Source organism: Corvus kubaryi, unplaced genomic scaffold, assembly GCF_017639235.1.
Source record: "Corvus kubaryi isolate FWS band 111438036 unplaced genomic scaffold, C.kubaryi_AGA036_p1.0 124, whole genome shotgun sequence".
In the NCBI taxonomy this organism is placed as follows: Eukaryota; Metazoa; Chordata; class Aves; order Passeriformes; family Corvidae; genus Corvus; species Corvus kubaryi.
In genome coordinates, this window is record NW_024580659.1 from 3,578,847 (window position 1) to 3,598,495 (window position 19,649).

At 38.0% G+C, this 19,649-nt stretch overlaps 1 protein-coding gene and 2 long non-coding RNA genes across 20 annotated transcripts in view; 1 reads left to right on the top strand and 2 right to left on the bottom strand.

Annotated features, from left to right (window-relative positions):
* LOC121660901 overlaps positions 1–3,146 on the bottom strand; it is a 34,623-nt gene extending 31,477 nt beyond the window's left edge. Inside the window, exon 1 of the long non-coding RNA XR_006014800.1 lies at positions 2,975–3,146. This is a non-coding gene — a long non-coding RNA (uncharacterized LOC121660901). The remainder of the gene's footprint in view (positions 1–2,974) is intronic.
* The window catches only part of CACNA1D (calcium voltage-gated channel subunit alpha1 D), a 171,663-nt gene that overhangs the window by 134,919 nt on the left and 17,095 nt on the right, over positions 1–19,649 (top strand). For 11 of the 18 annotated variants that reach the window (XM_042020350.1, XM_042020342.1, XM_042020476.1 and 8 more), the window contains 10 exons: positions 2,609–2,647; positions 3,065–3,193; positions 3,925–3,990; positions 4,374–4,465; positions 5,764–5,923; positions 7,124–7,251; positions 7,362–7,458; positions 8,559–8,661; positions 9,729–9,830; positions 14,693–14,823. In XM_042020350.1, the coding sequence (XP_041876284.1) occupies positions 2,609–2,647; positions 3,065–3,193; positions 3,925–3,990; positions 4,374–4,465; positions 5,764–5,923; positions 7,124–7,251; positions 7,362–7,458; positions 8,559–8,661; positions 9,729–9,830; positions 14,693–14,823 (1,047 nt within the window). The remainder of the gene's footprint in view (positions 1–2,608; positions 2,648–3,064; positions 3,194–3,924; positions 3,991–4,373; positions 4,466–5,763; positions 5,924–7,123; positions 7,252–7,361; positions 7,459–8,558; positions 8,662–9,728; positions 9,831–14,692; positions 14,824–19,649) is intronic. The other 7 variants (XM_042020447.1, XM_042020467.1, XM_042020438.1 and 4 more) reach the window with 1 other exon arrangement.
* The window catches only part of LOC121660903, a 17,080-nt gene continuing 7,188 nt past the window's right edge, over positions 9,758–19,649 (bottom strand). Inside the window, exon 2 of the long non-coding RNA XR_006014801.1 lies at positions 9,758–9,881. This is a non-coding gene — a long non-coding RNA (uncharacterized LOC121660903). The remainder of the gene's footprint in view (positions 9,882–19,649) is intronic.

Below are 19,649 nucleotides of genomic sequence, written 5' to 3' on the forward strand. Positions count from 1 at the left end.
GGATTTATGAGGGGAGTGTGCCTTGGGCAGTCCTGGGCATACACCACTGTGCAAACACAAATACCTTCAGTGACCTCCTGACAGAAAAAGTGAGGGATCATCATTCCTGAGCAGCTCCAGTAGAACTGATCACATAGTTTGGGTAATCTGACCTCTGCATTTTTAAAAGTGAGAATTAAGTAATTACTAAGAGAATTATGTGTACAAAACCTTTTTTTATTGACTTTTCCTTTTGAGAGTTGTTTTTTTTTTTCATAACCAAGTCGTAATGCAAACTCATTATTTTTTCATTTGGAAAAGTGATTAAATAAAAATGTGGAGGAGCAAAGTATCTTTTTTCTGGTATTATCTATCCCATTATATATTGCCATCCTAATACTGATGCTAACTTATTTGGGGCCCTGTTCTTCTCCGATAAAACATAGTGGGAAAAATTCCCAAATGCCAAGCCCAACATTTTATTTCATTTTTTTTTTAGTGTCAATTTGTGATGATACTGTACTTAAATCTGATCTCTGTCAAATAACTGTGTTCAATTTTTGATGATACAAAATACTGAAGCAAATTACGTAATTCGCTCACTATTTAAGAGAATATGAAGCTCAACCTGACTCAGTCACCAGAGATTAATATGACATTTCAGGCTTCATCTGCAGAAGGTGTAATGAAACATTTTTTCTTTAAAGCTTAAGATGAAAAGGATTTTTTTTCTGTGCTAAAAAGTCAGTAGCAGTGCGGGTCTTTGTGCACTGGTGCAGGTTTGGGGTTGATTTAGGTAGGCAGCTTTGCAAGATTGTTTTCATGATCTGTGATATTTTGACATTTATGATATTTGTGATAATGATTTTTACCTTAATTATATTTTGATGATTTTATTTAAAATTGTTGAAATTCACAGGGAATTTCTAATGAAGCTGTTGTCTTTGCTTAGCAGCTGATTTTCTGTCTATTTTATATAAGTTCCTAGAAAGTTTAGCTGTTACAGCCAGTTTTACAAATATTCTTCTTGTTAAAGTTTAATAAGGAGATCTGGGTTTTGGTTAATTTAATGCCCAAATTCAGTAATAATCCCTTATACAGTTAAAAACTCTTTGTTTCAGAATACATTGATATGCTGGCAGGGCAGTAATGTATCCATATGTAGATTGCACGTTGTTGAGCAAACAGTTATTTTTACCTTATTTTCCCCCTGTGATCCCTTGATATTATATACATTTTGAAAGAAAAAGTAATAGAGAAAACAATTAGTATTTTAATAATGATCTGATTTTGAAGTACTACCCCTTGTTGCTTTTCTTTACCATAGTATCTTTGTATAACATATTTTCAACAGAATCAGCTCCTCTCTTTTCCCTTCCTTCTCCTCAAGTTTATCTTGACTAACAGCAGTGTGTGAGATTTGAGTAGGTGAAGTGTGGCACTGAGTGTGGCTGGTGCATCCACAGCGTGCTGGAAGCAGCTCTGGGGAGGCATCGTGTTCACTGCTGCTCTATGTGACAGGACTTGTTGAAAGGGGCCCCTTTAAAAGGAGGATATTTTAGGCAAGAGAGTAAGAGCCATCACTGGGATCTAACATCCAGAATCCCATTTTTCCTAGTGCTATAAATGTTTTTAAAGACACTCCAATTTTGGAAGAAGCTGCTGCAAGTCTGTGCACAAGCAAGCACAGGACATTGGTCCTTTAAGCTTTCCTGCCTGCTCTGCAAAGTGCATGACCGTTTAGGCTCTGAGGAAGGCTCCTCCAAAATCTGACAGAGAGAATAAAAGGAGAAAAGTGAGATGTTCTTCACAGGACACAGAGTTTGGCTCTGTGAACAAGAAATCGCATGTGCCCCTCTGCTGCTCCCTGTAGCTCCTGAGGGCTGCACAGATCTGTTCCAGAAGGATCAATCAAATCCTGATCCCTTTCTCCATGCCTGGTCCTGTTACAGCAGCTCAGGTATGGTGAGAGAGTTCAAGTATTGCCTCTTCATGGGCCCTTCTTTGGAAGGGTCAGCCTTCAGGGCATGGGGCTAAAAACGTTTGTCCCTTTGGCAACATGTGCTTGTTAAGCACTGCAACACCCAGTGTTCATCACTGAGTTACCTCAAGTGAATTAACTTTGCTGTAAGGGAGCTCCTGATGTGATATAAAACACAATTACTTGACTTGGGTTAGATTCCCGTGATGGAATAATTAATCTTCAAATGGGGCATAGCAGAAAAGGACCTTGAAAGGCTAGTTTGGTCCCAGAGCTTTGTTCTGGAGTTTTAGTTGGGCTTCCTGCTGTAATTTCATGCAACCTGTGAAAATTGATGGCTAATTTTGTTTGGCCTACAAGGGAGCAGATATTTTATTTTGTATTTACTTTCCATTGAATCTTTTAAACATGTTTTATACCAGAAGATTTTATTATGAGCCAGCCAAAAATGTTTTAGCATGAGTCAGCCAAATGATGAGAGGATGGTTTTAATAAGGGTATTAATGTTTTGTTCAGGACATATATTGAGTTGAAAGACGTTTATTTACATTTAGAAATTAAAAATGTTCTTCATTTTGTTTATGGTTAAGCTAACTTTTTTTAATCTTTTATTTGATTTTAATATTTAATGTTCTTAATTTCTTAAAGCCAAAGCCAACTGAAACAGTCACAACTGATGAGTCTGGGGTAAGATCAGTAAAGTGACCCCAGTGGTTTTACCTATACTTGAGTTTATTCTTTTTACCATGTCTTTTTTCCACCAAGTTTTTCTGTATTTTTCATACCTGTCTTACTGCAAAGGTGTTATGCAGTGGTTTGCATTCATTGTCAGTGTTCTATTGGAGTCTACTACAAACAAACCCAATATGATCCTATTAACAAACCAGAAAACTTGGAAATGCATGTGGTGTGTGAAGCATTTCTACAGGTCCTGTGTTTTCAGCATGTAATCTTTCCTTTCATATCATGATTATCAAGGTGAACAGGCCCTCAAGATACATTTTCAAATCTTACCTCTTCCACCTTGGCATTTGATGTTGTTTTTCTGGAAGTGTTGCATGTTTGAGTTTGTATTTGGTTTGACTTCTCCATGATGCTCTTCAGAACTCTGAAGACAGCGCTCGGATCTCCATCACCTTTTTCCGTCTCTTCCGTGTGATGAGGTTGGTGAAGCTGCTGAGCAGAGGAGAAGGAATCAGAACATTACTGTGGACATTTATCAAATCATTTCAGGTTAGCACAATTTATTTAAATTAGCTTTATAATTACAACCATTTATACACCAAATTTTATGGAGCAATACCCTCTAGAGTGTAAAAAAATTTTTTTTAGTTAACGTTAACAATAATAGCATATTTAAATACATTTCCATCCTAGTGCCAAAATAAATGTCACCAATTACTTCAGTGAGTCTGAGGGTCATTCTTTGTCATTTAATATTAGCTGTTACTGTGAGATTTCTATGGTACTTCCTGGAAAAATATTTGGTATATTTAAAAGAAGTAGGATAGGTTTGTTATACATAGATCTCATGCTTCCAGACATTTTATTAGATGACTTATTAGAAGAAGAATTTAACACATATTTTACATAAAACCAATTTCATAAGTGTAATAGATACTTGCATCATTGCTCCTGAAAACTGACAAATGTGAAGTTAATGAAACTCTGTAACTGTATAGAACAAAGTATCTTTGTGTTGTCAGAATCAGTAATGAAAATAAAATTAAAACACTAAAGATCCTTCCCTCTGGATTGCTGGCAGAAGTAACTTAAAATACAATGAAGCTGGTATTCATTGCATGCAGCAAAATACTAAGAGTGACAGGCAATAACATTTTAAGCACTTGCATAGGAAGAAAAACCTTGGAAAAGTCTGTGTTGAACAGAGAAATTACTTTTGAAAATGGAAATAGAATGATGGTGTGAAATTATTAAAAGACAATGCACCTGTCCCTTTCTAGGCTCTGCCTTACGTTGCCCTTCTGATAGCCATGCTGTTCTTCATCTATGCTGTCATTGGAATGCAGGTAATGAGAGAATTTTTTTAGCATTTCAAAACAGGTTGGTCTGAGGCTTGTTTCCTAAGTTGCTTATTGAAACATTCCTTTGGTAGTGGTGCTGTGTATAAGGCAGAGCTTTCAGAGTAATGGAAAATCTTTATTTGGCTCTAATTTTCTTGATCAGGAAATTCAAAAAGACACCAGAGAACTTTGTGTGCTGCTTTTTTTTTTCTTTCCTTGTATAAGTGATAAATTTACTGTGCTTATATGACTATCATGAAAAATCTAAAGTGTAATGAAAGTGTGTTTGTGAAATTTCATGCATCCTGAAGGAAGCTTAGATTGCAAGGCCTACGGCTTCTGATAGCACAGGTCACTGGAATGAAAATCAAAATTCTGGTTTATTGTAGGTATTTGGAAAAGTGGCCATGAGGGACAACAATCAAATAAACAGGAACAACAATTTTCAGACTTTCCCCCAAGCTGTGCTTCTTCTCTTCAGGTGAGTAAACCTTAACTCTCACTCAGTGCATCCCATTTCACTGATGTATGAAAAATGTGCAAAACGTGTTTGCAAGTGAGAATCAGTTCAGCTCAACAAGCACATCCTGTTTGTGGCTGTGTGCTGAGTGTCCTTTGGCACAACAGGGTTCTGTAGTGAGGTGATACAGATCTAAACTCATTACAGCTCTTGTGAAATTCCTTGTTGGGGCAGTAACTGTCTTCAGGCAGAGCCCAAATGTAGTCAGCCCAGATATCAATCCGTGTGAGTATTGGGAAAGCTGCAAAAGACTCTGCCCCTACTGAAAACTTTAGAAGTACAACTTCTGTGATAGTTCAAAGAAATGAAAAGTTATTGCAAATGTAAAGAAATAAACTGTTCTTTACGTTTGCTGAAGAGTTGACAAAAGGTAAAGGCTGTAACTTGCAGAAGGGAAATATCAGATAAACCATAGGAAAAACTTCCTGAAGGTGAGGGTAGCTACATCTTAATGTGGGGTGGGAGATTATGGGATCTCCATCACTGGAGAGCTTAAGAAGAAGGCAAACACATTCCAGGAGTGCTTCAAAACGTCCTGAAACAAGGAGAGAATGACATGGGACAGGGATGCCTCTAAGGGTGACCACCTTGAGCAGTCTCTTGCCTGAGATTCTGTAATTCAACTCCTGTGCATTGTTACTCACCTGGCTGGCAAAACTGGCAGGACATTCCTTATCTGGAACTAAAGGCATCACCCACTGAGATCTAAATCACTTTATGCCTTTAACACCAGGTAATGAACACAGCCAAAGATGTCATAATTATATAATTGTCTTTTAAAAATTTGAAATCATGGGGCTATACACAGGCTTTATGCAACTGTACAAAAAATGCAATAGCAGAAATTAGAGACAGGCATTTCTTCAACCACAGTTGAGGACAGTTCATCTTTTGCAAACATGTACTTTGAAATTTTATGACAGGTTTTCATACACAACACTGCTTTTGTACACAATACCTCTGCTGCAATAAGCATTTAACTTGTAAATCACAGTTTGGGCTTCCAATTTTTACATGCAAGCCTCTATGGTGCATTAATCTACCTTATAAAATGTGTCTGCATTGTCAGATTGTGCTTGTCAGTTCTAAAACTTGGTCTGTACTTTTCTTTAATTAGTTTCTACTCTGAAATGTTCATATTCTGTCTTCACATTTGGGCTTGTACAGCTTCCAGTATTTTCTCAGAATGTAACAAGTTAATGCATTTTTAATCCAACTTGATCAAATAATGCTGAATTTATCTTTGTGACATTATAAAGGTGTGCAACTGGAGAAGCCTGGCAGGAAATCATGCTGGCATGTTTGCCTGGAAAGCGCTGTGATCCAGAATCTGATTATAATCCTGGGGAAGAATACACATGTGGAAGCAATTTTGCCATCATTTATTTTATCAGTTTTTACATGCTCTGTGCATTTTTGGTGAGTTTAGCTTGTGCTTATCAACAGCAATGAGCTTTGGCATTTTGGCTTTCTTCCGAATGAAGCGTAGTGAGTTGAGAGAATGACTGAAGATCCTATATCCAAAATATTTGGCAAGGTTATATTTTTCCATACAGAGTCTTAAATCCTGTATTTTATGCCAATTTTTACAGTGAGAGTGGTGAAACACTGGCACAGGTTGCCCAAAGGGGTGGCAGATGACCCCCATGCCTGGGAACATCCAAGGTTAGGTTGGGCAGAGCCCTGAGCAGCCTGATCTGGCTGAAGATGTCCTTGCTTATTGCAGGGAATTGGTGTAGATGACCTTTAGAGGTCCTTACCAACCCAAACTATTCTATGATTCTAAATTCTCACGTGTGAGATTTTCTCCTGACTGCACATGTGTGCAGGGTGGTTGGCTGCACATTTCAAAGCTGAATTAGTATTTTGATAGCTGTTATTTTGTGCATTTCTCAATGGTGCCATTAAATATTCATTAATAATAGAGCTGCAATTCCCTTGACTTATTAGTAATGCTGTTTGTTTTGTTTAAACTTAGAATTTGGATTTGTGTCTCTACAAGCGTCTTCATGTGAGGCACATGAGAAGTGAACATAACCTTTCACCCTAACCTGTGTCAGAATGGATTATTTGCTCGAAAATAATTGTTGAAATATGTTTTTCCTCATTGCAGGTGTCTGGTATAAGCTGATTGATTTGTTTTATTCACAGTAATCATTTCCTTGCAAAAGGAGAGTGGTCCACCAAAATTCTGTGAACTGATGTAAACATATATGTTCTGCTGCTCTGTATCACCTTCTGTGCTAACAAAATGTATTGTCATGAAATTGAATCCCATTGCTACAGAAACAGTTTTCTGAGATACACACTGGGCCATAATATGTATATTGCACCCATTCTTCAGTTTCATATAGTGGGATCTGGCAAACCGAGGAAGAGAAACAAAACCGTGCTGCAGCCAATGTCAGAACATTGAGTACTCTAAAATAGAACTGTGTCATGATTTGATAGACTTCCAGTTAGGCAGTTAAATGCAAATATTTTCTGTGCTATTTGACGATATTTGCCAAAAATCATTGATCTACTTGTTCGAGTTCTTAACCTACTACCTGTTGAATTTTAAAAAATCAAAATAATCGAGGTGGATTCTTCCTAATTACTTGTTTGGTTTTTTTTTAGATTATAAACTTATTTGTGGCTGTCATTATGGATAATTTTGATTATTTGACACGTGACTGGTCCATTCTGGGCCCCCATCATTTGGATGAATTCAAAAGAATATGGTCAGAATATGACCCTGAAGCAAAGTAAGTTAGATCATTTCTCTGGTATAATTTATTTAATGAGAACAATACAAGCAGAACAGGGTGTATTTTTTGGGAGTGGATGTTTGGTAACTGATGTGTGTTGGTTCTAGGGGAAGGATAAAACACCTCGATGTGGTGACGTTGCTGAGACGGATTCAGCCACCTCTTGGTTTTGGCAAGTTATGCCCTCACCGAGTGGCCTGCAAGGTGGGTTTCACCTGATTTTCTCTCCAACTGCAAGATGATAAAGCTGGAGTGAATAATAGTGTGTAATACAATATGAAGTGAGTAAGAAAACAGAAAATAAGTGGGAATTTAAAATTATATAGAATCTGTCAGGCAAAATGTTTAATTTTGACACTTTTAATGTAAAAGTTGAAAAACAACACAAAGGAGATGAATGATTATTACATTATTTGAGGACTTCAGAATTACGGATATTGTGATTTTAGCAATTTCATTGGGAATAAGATCAGACCTGTTAATTAAAAGATTGTTACAACAGTACTGTACTTTAGATTTCTTGTATATCTGTTTTATAAATAGGTAAAGTTGATGTGTGAACCATTGGGTTGGAATGGAATGTCTCAAGGCATACTTAAAGCAAACCTCTGTCTATATGCTAGCATCAATTATTCATTGAGTAATGCTTTTAAACTAGAATACAAAAAAATCCAAGTCAGACATTAGGAAAAGATTTTGATAGGTGAAATTGTATTCTTTTGGCAGACAGGGTCACAGCAATGCTGCTCTAAAAGGAGAACACTGATGCAGGGATGGACTGACCCAAAGAGAAAAGCCCCTTTCACAGGAGTTCAGTGTAGCTGGCATAAGAGACTCACAACATCACTGAAGAGTTTCCTGAGGAGTAAATGGGCTCAGACAATTAAGACCTGGTGCTCTTTATGGAGCATGAGGAACCCCTGGGAAAGCTGGGACATGACTACAGCTGGAGGCCATGCCCTGAAAGAGATGCTTTTGTCCTTAGTACTGGCACAGCGTGACTCACAGTCAAGAACTTCAGTGTTTGAAAGTTAGCTCAATAAATAGCTCAAGAAAACTACTGTACATTTTAACTTTTGAATAAGCATGCATGTGATTAATATCAAAAATATTGGCTGCATATTATACACAGCTAGGATGGAAGACTCAACTTAGTTCTGAAGAGCTTACATAATTTATGTTCCTCTCACTAATACTATTTGGATACGTCCACTTTTCAAAATTAACATTACAAATTTTTTTTCAAAGAAAGGTTTTTTCAAAGCAAGCAGCATCAAAATTTGTTTTCCTTTTCTCATTTTCAGAGGTTAGTAGCCATGAATATGCCACTAAACAGTGATGGAACCGTCATGTTCAATGCTACTTTATTTGCTTTGGTTAGGACTGCTCTAAAGATAAAAACAGAAGGTAAGGTTCTTCACTGTAAAGCCTTTACTGCACTTGTCACAAAGCACAATAAGGAAAAGTTACAATTTATTTCTTTTGTTGGACATGAGTAGGGCTGCCTTGGTCTTGATGGATCTGGTTTTGGATCATGGATTGTATTCACTGTTGCTAGGAATGATTTGCTAGAAAATGAAAGGAAAGGGAAAGTGAGGCCAGAGGCAAAGATACGTCAGAAATTATTCTGTGTTTTCATCTGGTCAGATAAAAATGTGCAGCAGTGGCATAGCAGGAATTCTACTTCAAGAAATGAATGAACTCCCCTTCCTGCCCAATCAAGGTGCTCCTTCCTCACTACCTTTTAGCTCAGTGGTGCAACTGCAGCTTTTGCACACTTGAAAGCAACATTCCCAATCTGGTCAAGGCCAGTTCTGACTGGGTTGAATGGATTTCTGTCATTTGTATTAAAGAGAGAAAGGTTTTTAAAGATAGTGGAATATTTCAAAGGATTTTCTTTCTATTTTTACACATTTTTCAAATTTTTTTTGCCATCTTTTACTGCTTTTGGTTCCATTTCTTCTGCTGTTCTCAGGAGAATTTGGGTTCCACTGGCAATAACAAACTTAGATTAAGGCCCCTCAGGCATTATTGTGGTTTAGGTGAGCACTGCAAGAGATGAAAAATTGCTCAGTACTCAGTTGTTTGAACTTTCAAGCCTGTACAGCTGAGAAATTACAGTGATTAAGTAAATAAAGGCTCAGCTTTGGATCAAGGAAGAAGTGGCTTGTAAAGAGCAAGTTGTCACTTTCTGGACAGTTTAAGCAGAAGGAGCGACAGAGTGAGGCCAAGGTCTAGAAGTCACATTTGATGTCTGCAGTGCTCCAGAGCTGGATTTGAAAGCACCAGGAATTTGATGTCTTATTCCCTTTTTTTCCTCTTTAGTTGTGCCATTGTCTGCTACATCACATAGCCCGGGCTCACCCCAAAGGATCTCTATCACAGTCTGTAATTGTATACAGCTAATTAATATCCAAAGGATTGTTCATTGCACCTGGTTGAACCATCCTCTGTTTCCCATTTCCTTGCCACAGGTAACCTAGAGCAAGCCAATGAAGAACTCAGAGCAGTCATAAAGAAAATATGGAAGAAAACAAGCATGAAATTACTTGACCAAGTTGTCCCTCCCGCTGGCGGTCAGTCCGATAAACTCTGCCGTGTGCTGTTCTCCGTGCATGTTGGTCTTTCTAGATTGTTAGGAACCAAAGGAATAAAACTGCTAAATTTTGCAATTATAATGTCATTTAAGGACAACAAACAATAGCAAAATAAATATTGAGACAATTATATCCTATTGCAGTAGATAATACATATAGGACTGATAAGCGAGACTTAGTTCAGAAAGAGAGGAAAATGTTATGACTATTTTCTTGCTTGAAAAAGATACCTTATTAGACCTAAATGTAGTCTTGGTTTCAAATCATTCAGCAAAATAAACTAGCTTGATTTCAATGCATTGAGCAAAACAACATGTTTTGTACTATGCTACATTATAGCTTATTTGCTTGTATATGTTGAACACTTTGGGGAGAAAAAAAAATTAATTGCCAGCTTAAATTTTTTTTTTTTTTTTGCTAAATTAATAAAGCAAGAAGCTAGATGATCTCAGCTATGCTAGTTTAAAACAGAGCCATTCCACAGATGATGGAAATGGTTCAGATTTATGCCTATAAGACTGAGATATGAATGTGGCCCATCTAAGGAGATATCTGAGCTCTAATGACACCAAACATTTGTGAGAACTACAAGGCACTTTTATTAACTGTTCCTACGTGCCGTAAAATGACACGTCAATATCTCTCTTTGTAAATATATATATTCTGATAGATATATATATTTAGCCTTTTTCAATATATACATTTTTATTATTACGCTGTAGTGTAGGTTTAGGTGACTGTTTTATACTTGCTTTTTCAAGTTTTAAAGGTGCAGGATCTGTCTCACTGTCACCCACGCCCAGGGTATATTTACCCAGACATCCAATCCTCAGCTCCATTATAATCCCCTGGTGTTCCTTGTAGTTTATTGCACTTCACAGTGCTATGGCAGCTCCCAAGACTGCTCAGACTCCAGCCCCTGCCCCGTGGAGGGGGATGCTGGGCCTGGAAGGGATGGCCCTGGAAGGGGATGCTCAGTGCCAGGAGAAGGAACACTGCCTGCACTCCGTGGAGCAGCATCTCTGTGGCTGGAGGAGCCACTTGCTGTTGGTGTAGTGGCTGCTGGATAATAGTGGGGATGAAGCCAAAAATCTGGCTAAATTGACTCTCCAAAGGGGAGCTGATACTGCACATTTAAAACAACTTTTGTGTTCTACTCTGTTGTTTTTAGCCTTACACCTAAGTGCTTGCATGGCATAGATGAATCGCTTTGTTATTGTTGTAACTATGTGCTTGAGCTTTTTCTGCAGCCTCTGTTCCTTTCAACTATGAGTCTTTCCGAATATTCTGAAGCAATTCTGTTTTAGGGTGGTGGCATGGAATTAGTGTTGCCTCTTGCCAACTTTATTCCCCTACATTTTTATTGAAATCAAGAAGCATGCTTCAGAATAGCGAGCTCTGCCTGCCTAAATCAATCTGACAATGAACCTGTACAGATTACATTCCTAGAACTAATCTCACATAGTAATTCACTCTTAACTTCAGCTTCATTTCATTGCTGAGTATAAGCTGTGTATTTATTTTCAGCTATACTGAAATTCATTGCTAATGTTTATTCTGCAAATGTAGCTCTTCAGTGTAGCTAGAAGGCTGAAAACCTGGATGTGCTCAATTGATAGGAGACAGAATGGCTTCTGCAACCCAGTATAAATAGGAATGTGTTGGGAAGTCCTGAAGATTTGTGAATTTTCAATTCCAGTTTACTTTGTTCCTCTGTGGACCTTGTTACGATTTATCTGAAAATTGAAAATATTGCAAACCACCTAAAAAAAAAGGCCAATACAGCTATTTTACATTCATATGCCATAGGAGTGTAAAATAGCTTAGTGTACAGTAGAAATTAGTTTTGATGTTTAATATTCAATGGAAAATTGTCTATGGATTAACACCAGTTAATAATAACTGCTGATAATAACAATTTCCTAGGAGATGGAAAATTCTCTTCAATATAAATCAACAAAGCATTCAAATTCAATATGTTAAAATCACTTGCACTTAAAATTATTGAGAGGTCCAGTTTATAGTAGTTTGCACCAGTATTACTTGTGCTTATATTACTGAATGTTAGGTTCTTTGTGAGTCATGTTCTCCAGAACACTTATTTGCAGAGCAGAATGAAAATAATCAGTATAGCAGGTTTTTTTTTCCCCCTCTTGAATTATAAATAAATGCACTAGAAATAAACAGTTAATTCTTGGTACTGATTAAATAACTTTTTACTATAACTCAGTGAGACTTTTCATAGTTAGCAACACATTTTCAGTACAGAAGGGTGAAACTGCTTTGCAAAAACATAGAATGTCAGTCAAATGCCTGATCTGTTGATAAGACTAAAGAGTAAGAGACGTACATAAAACTCACTAAGAACTCACCTGTATTCTCTAAACTTCCCAGTCTCCACCTGTAAATCCATTTAATCCTGCCTAGTACTTTTTGCCCTCTTCCAACAGCTTCCTTTTGAAATGATTCCTTTTGCCATCACTAATTGTAATTAGCAATTTGTCTGTTCTGTGGTCAGTTATGCTTAGCTGCCTTCCTACACCTGTCTATATCTGGCTATATGTGTGTAATTCAGAAAGCAGAGTCAAGGATGGCTCCCCTTGGCCAGGCATCAGTTCCTGTGTGCTCGTCTGCCATAGGACTGACTGTGCCTGTGACTGACACAAGCACCGTGCCGACACAGCCAGACTTCGGTGTGCACAGTTCAGTGAACTGGCACTGCATTTGTCTGATATGTTTATAAACAATTGCTGCATGTCCAAAGTGATCAATAAGGGCCCTTCATTTCTGCATCCTGGTATTTCACAGGTGTTGTCATCTCAGGCACAGTCAGTGGTGGTGCAGTGTCATAGCCTGACGTGAGACATGCTCTGAGTGCAACCCGTAGCGGTGTTTGTTATATCAAGTCTGTCACTTCTATGTGCTTGTTCTTTCTGGGAGCCCTTTGCTAACCCACTTCCTTAAAAGTTCTGTTCAAATATTTGAAATGAAATAGTGTATGAAGGATGGGGAAAGGCTTATCTGGGGAGTGAAACCAGAGCTATGTTGCAGATCAGTGGATTTATCTGAACTAGGGAAGGCAAGTTTACATCACATGTTGTATAAGAGATCTCATCCTAATACAATGTACCATTAGTCTCCTGAAGAGCTGCAAAGGAAGATTACAGGTGACCATCAAAGCAAATGTTCACAAAAGGTTTATTAATGAAATTTGTGGAGTCAACTAAAAAGCCTTTTATTGCTGAGATGGAATCCATAGACTGGTGAGCTTTTCTTGTGAGCTGTTCCTGATATTTTCTGCTACTTCTGTCTTTCCTAGCAGGAACTGAGGGGACTCTGACCCTTGAGGAATTGTCAGAGTTTGGCAGAGCAGGCTCTTTTATATGCTAAGTTATTTCCTGCAACAGACTGGTCTCCCAACCAGTATCTTTTGAAGCAATTATTATAATTATTTTTGTTTTGTTATCTTTAAAGACAAACTGCTGGGAGAAGATTCTGGGTGCATTTTGACTGTAGTTAAAGCCTGTCATACTTTCTCACATGCATACAGCCCATTTCAGACATTATAATGAGAGGAGCTGATTTGGTGTGGTAGGGATTTCATTTTGAGATAAATTCTATCAGAGAGGCAAAAATGGATTTTAAAAAGTATTGCCCATGGATTGGATTCCCTACCCTTTTTGATGAGAGCAAGTCACTAAAAGAAGAAAGTCAATTTAAATTAGAAAAACCAGTAATTACAGGTAAAAACACTACTACAAATACTATCCTTAGTGAGATACATTGGCATGTATTATTGATAAAATGAAGATGCATGGACAGTCTGTTTTAATCAAATGTTTAAAAAAGCCCATAATTTCTATCAGAGGTGTGTTAAAATGTGTCTGGGCATGTTAGATTTTCATGTTCAGTCGAGTCACGACTGTACAGACTAACAGTTGATGCCTGAACCACACCAGTCCCTCTTTATGGACAGCAGGAGCCAGAAATCCTGTTGCAAATATCTACCTCTGGATGCTGAAAACCACGGGGAGATTGGACAGTACAGCAGGAAGGGAAATGGAACTTCGTGTCAGATAAATAGGGAAAAAAAGTGTGTGACAACAAAAGCAATGTTTTTGGATAGAAAACTATTCCTAGTTTTCTGGCAAGCATTAATCACCAAGAGATCAAACTTAGCTGAATGATTCAATGGACTCATAAACAGGCACATTAATTCTTAACCTGCTGTGAACCAGGCGATTTTGGTGTCCTTGCAAGGCACCTGCCTTTGGAAACTTTCAAAGCTGGATTTTGTTCTCAACAGTGACTCTGTAAAAATGCTACATTTCACTGCCCTGGCTGTTTGCCTACTGTTTGAATTGTACTGAATTCCCTGACGGGGGTTATTTTCAGCATTACAGAACTGACATAATACACTGGCAAGCAAATTTGGTTCAGCAATGACAAAAAAAGAGATGTAGGCAGAGTCACTCTTGTGAACATCACTGTATGTGAGTCATAGTAGATTTTATTTAATCTATTTACTCCAAGTAACTAAAGCCAGTACTTCAGCTTCTATGTAGATACAAACATGTTTATGGTTTTGGTAGAAACTTATTTAGAAGTACATGAGTCTTGGTACAGTACTGTATTTTATTAGGATGAGTTCACTTAACTGACTGAACCAAACCTGCTTGCTGAAACATTGCTTTTGAGCCTGTTGCAGGCCCCACTGTTGTAAGCTGGAAGCATAGTACTTGTTGCACCCATCACATTTTCCCCCCCAAATCAGATGTGAGTGTACAGGCTCTTGATAAATGTGCTGACTTGGGAGAGATCTGTCTGGTCTGTTCATTTAGATGATGAGGTAACCGTGGGGAAGTTCTATGCCACCTTCCTGATACAGGACTACTTTAGGAAATTCAAGAAACGCAAAGAACAAGGACTGGTGGGGAAATATCCTGCGAAGAACACCACGATTGCTCTGCAGGTGATTTTTTTAATGTTTTTAACTAACCATTTTGTGAGCTTACTTGAAATAGCAGGTAGATGAATATTGATGATTGTGCAATGCTGCCAGGATTTTGTTTAGCTGGGACACTTTTGGCCCATATTCATCAGCAAAATAAAACCTAATCCTGCTATTCTGTCTCTAACAAGGTAAGTGCAAAAACTTATTCTCTATGGATTACCCAAACAGGAGCAATGGTTATAAAATTTCTTAGCAGGTCTAGCTGATAAATCAGTCTAAAGCTGCTGATTGGGTGTTGGATAAATAAAGCTCTGAGCTATCATTTATGTTCTTTGTTTTGCTTTAACGGTTCAATTTCTTTTGTTCCTACAATGCTACAAGCCAGTTCTCAGGGAACTTCCTACTGTGCATTGCCTCATAGTAAAGAGGTTTTTATACAGTATCATTTTTCTTAATTCTCATTGTTCTTTTTCTTTTCCACTTATGCTATCATGAAATATCTTCCTATTGTTTTGATATTTGCAAATTCCGAATTCTGCATCCATCAATTTCTTTCATAGGAAGTAATATTAACATATGGCATTAATGTCACACACTTCTGTCTGTCTCTTAAAACAAGCTATCACATGGAAACCAGGACAATATATTTGGCCTTCTGTCTCTCAACAGGCCTGCAGCCACCAGTCCATAGAGTATACACGATCTAAAGAGCAAATTCTGACAACTTCTTTCCACTGGTACTCTTTGTAGAATGAACTTTGAAACAGGCAAATGGAAAGCTGTTCTCAAATAATTCCAGCCATCCTACACTGCACCATTTTTATTGGATTGGGACTTTGTGGATTTCAGTTAATGATTAGCAGTTTGCTACAAACTATATCTGTTTCTGATAGTTTTTTTATTCTGGTGCCAAAATTTAGGAATATGTTGTGAAAATCCCTTTCTAAAAGAGGAGAATTGTGTTAACTTGATTGAGATACTGTGTGTTAAAATCCTGTTGGTTTGTACTTCAGTTTAACAGAATGATCTTTGCCGTGTTAAGTGGGTAATTTGTTTCATTCCCGTTCCCTAAGAATGTCTTTGCTGGCAGCTCTGACTCCCATTGTGTTCTGAATGACCACAAACATAAGAGATGCAACAAGCAGGGAAAGATTCACCACAATTCTTGCTATTTATTTGTGCCCCCATGGCTTGCCAGGGTTGTGTAAATTGTATTTGCATACACAAAAGAAGAGAAAATTATTGGTAATGAAACTGATAAAAAGGCTGCAAACAGTTGAGAGGGAAGTGAAAGATGTTGGATTTTTAGGAAGGACTTTTCAGACTTCTTTATTGCAGAATCATTTGAGCATAAGGAGGGCTAAGCTAGTTTTGAGCCTCAGTATTGCAGGTTTCTTCTTGTGGTTTTGAAGCTGCACACATAACAATGTAGAGAAAACCACTGAGTTGTGTGTGGTTTTCAAAAGCCTTTGTTCTTATCAACCATTTCTGGTAGCATAAATTATGGGTATATGATCCAGCCTGTGTCTCAACTATAGAAATTTTGTTGGATGGTCTGTGAAAAGCTTGTACCTATGAAAATATTATTTCTTGGAGAGTCAGTAGCTGTTTTTCCGTTTATTCCCTTAAACACTTTAGGTGAACTAATGTTTGCATATCTCTCTGGTAAGCAATATACTAAGAAAAGCAGAAATGTGCAGTATCACTCAGTCATCCAGTTTTTCAGGGAAGCTGTGGTGACTGTTATGTCAGTATAGCAGAGCTGCCCCAGCATTAATTAATCAAACATGCAGCACATTCAATATTGCAGCACCTGACTTTGTTATGAAAACATGAGTGGAAGAGATGATACACAACAGAAAAAGAATTTTTCAGCCTTCTCTCTGGAGGGGAAAATTATCCTCAGCTACACCTGAGTTCCTGACACTGAAATCTGACAGTAAATACAGGACCTTTATTTTTGGCTGTGTTTACCTTTTCTATTGTTTTGAGAATTTTCTTTTTGAGATTAGAAGCTTCCTATAATCACAGTGGGCATGTTACTTCAGCAGCAGTTTTCTATTAAGTTTCTCTAACTAGATAAGATTTTACAGCATCTGGTAGTCAAGGTAATACCACTGCAAACAGCCCCTGCTTTCTGAACTGCTGGACATGAGAGCAGCAGAAACTGAACTACATCTGGCTGCAATTTTTTGACCTCTGTCATTCAGAACCTTTCTATACTAGGAATTGCTTGCTTAGAGCTTTAGATAAGATGAGGAAAGTACTTTTACCAGGCTAATAAGATCTTTCCAGCTATCTGATTCTTCTATTTGTAAAGAACGAGAGCAACAGTATTTTCATATTCTAGTTTGCATCTCACCCCACTGCAGAACAGTTGTCATGCTGCAAAGTCCTTAGGCAAACCAGCAGATAAAAGCAAGGTCACCTGTTCCAATTTGTGTCAAAAGCCATATGAGCCATAAATGCTCCTGTACTTCTGCTGATATCTGTGGCTTTCTCCTGGGGTGAATGAACTAGTTAATTAGTGAAGAACATGGTTCCTAAGGATCTAATAAACCCTGCAGTTCCTGCATTATTTAGCCTGGCTTTCCTTATCTCCTTTTTTTTGCGAGAGAGGAAGAAAACAACCTGCTATCAAGATTTAAAGTCCCTTCTGTTGCAGTGGGGATACTGCAACATGCATATACCAAACCAGGAGTCCCGTGGAAAGGAAATATATATGGACAGACAGATTCTTGCTAGCTGTTTCAGAGAGATGTTTATTTCTCCAGCCGCATGGCCGGAGCTCTGCCGAGGAACCCATGCCTACCAGGAAGTAACTCCAACTGCTTCTACTACACTCTCTTGTACTAGCAATGGAGCTAACCCTGACTGGAAACCCCTTTCTTATTCCGATATTAAGGATTTGTGCAAGGCAATTAAGGAGTTTGGAATGCATAGTAATTATTTTAAGAGCCTTTTAAGTGCTACTTTTGCAACTCACTTACTTGTACCTCATGATTTACTTACATTAATGCAAACTCTTCTCACACCTCCCTTCCTAACCTTTGAGTGAAGCATAAGGTGAGTTACAGTTTTATAATCCTGCTGATTCTTACAGCTGGCCATATCACACTTTCCTGCCTTCAGAGAGTAAACAGCCCCTGTGAGACAGAAGGCTCCTTGTCACAGAATGTGTTTTTATTCACTGTGTTTTAATTCTAAGGACAACTATTGAGAAAAAATTAATGGATGTTGCAATTTTCCTTGTTTTATGAGACTGCAACAGCCTTTTTTTAGCATAGATCACTTCTTTGCCCTCTTATTCCTCACGCTTACGTGGTATTTTGTTGGGGTTTTGAAGGCTGGGTTTTTTTACAATAATTTCATTCAGTATTTTGAAGATATTGAAGGGAGACTCTGTAGCTGTCAAATGGCCTAAGGCCCAGTTTTTCCAAGGGAATTACACTTACCTTTTTTTTTTTTAAACTAGTCCTTTAGTTATAATCTAGGATATTAAGTTGAATGCCTTGCTTTTACCTAAAACTTTTAAAAACATGTACTTCTTATGCTGTTGTCTCATTGATGGAATGACTTACGTTAACATAGGCAGAAAAGATGTGGAATAATTTAAGAACTTTTACATACAAAATAAAAAAGTTTTTAGAAACTGCAAAGGAAAATCTCCACAATACCACAACTAGAATTCAAGGTCATATAAAGTAATGTTTTCAGCAAGAAAAGCACTTCCAGAAAAGTGTAGTATGAAAGACAGGGAACAATCCACACTGTCTTTAGTTAGCTGAAGAGAATTGCATTACAGAGAGTAAAATTCTGTGAGCTCAGGAAAGTCCAGTGAGGCTTTCTGGTGGCCTACAGTAGTTGTGTTAATAAGTTCTGTTTCACCAAGTGTGGGAATAAATCTTCCCTTGGAAACCACATTGCTTAGGTAAAGATTCAGTCTGTGGACTCAGGAAGGCAGACTGACCAAGGAACATGTGTAAAAATACTGTTCTTAGAAGATGTTATCTTCAGAGAGACACACAGAGAGCATTTGTTTTCAGGGTGAATGAACACTAGAATATACAGAATAGGGTTTTTTGTCATTAAGACTTAGGCATTTTAACACATTGAACTGAAACTTGCATCCTTTGCCTGAGTTTTGTTTGGTAATATGAAACCAAAACTTGTGAACTGTGTCACATGAATGTCCCTGGCAGCCCCCTCATGTTTAGGGGCCAGAACCTCCACCCAACTGCAATAAAGGAAGCAGCTTCTTCTGACACTGGATTTGAGATGTGTTTGGTACAGAAGAAGAAACAATGGAAGTTTGGGTTAAGTTAGAAAACTAGACCAGAGCTCCCTGCTAAACTAGATTTGCTTCGTGTGTGCCAGAGCATGCAGCAGGCAGGAATTCCTCTTCTTACTCCACAGTAACTTCATTCAGGGTTTTTTTTATTCTGTAGACCTCAGGTTTTCCTCAAGGGTGTAGCATTTGCTGTTAGCCTAACCCAGGCTGCTGTTTGGGTACGTGTCAGAGAGGAGGAAGCAGCTTAGAAAGTGAAGAGCATCTCAGGGGACTGATTTTCTGCTCAGACTGTTAAGCCAAGGAAGTCTTTCTGCCATGAAATTCCAAATTCCCCCTCACTCAGAAAAGGACACTTCAAACGATAACCAACAGCAGTTTGTCTAAACTTCCATACTGTCACCAAAAGCATCTTTAGAGCTGCAATAACAACATCACTTGGAACCCCACAATTTGTCTTCTGCAGCCCCGGGGGAATTCACCCCCTTATGAAGGTAAGAGAACAAGAGGAAATGAAATGAAATGAAATGAAATGAAATGAAATGAAATGAAATGA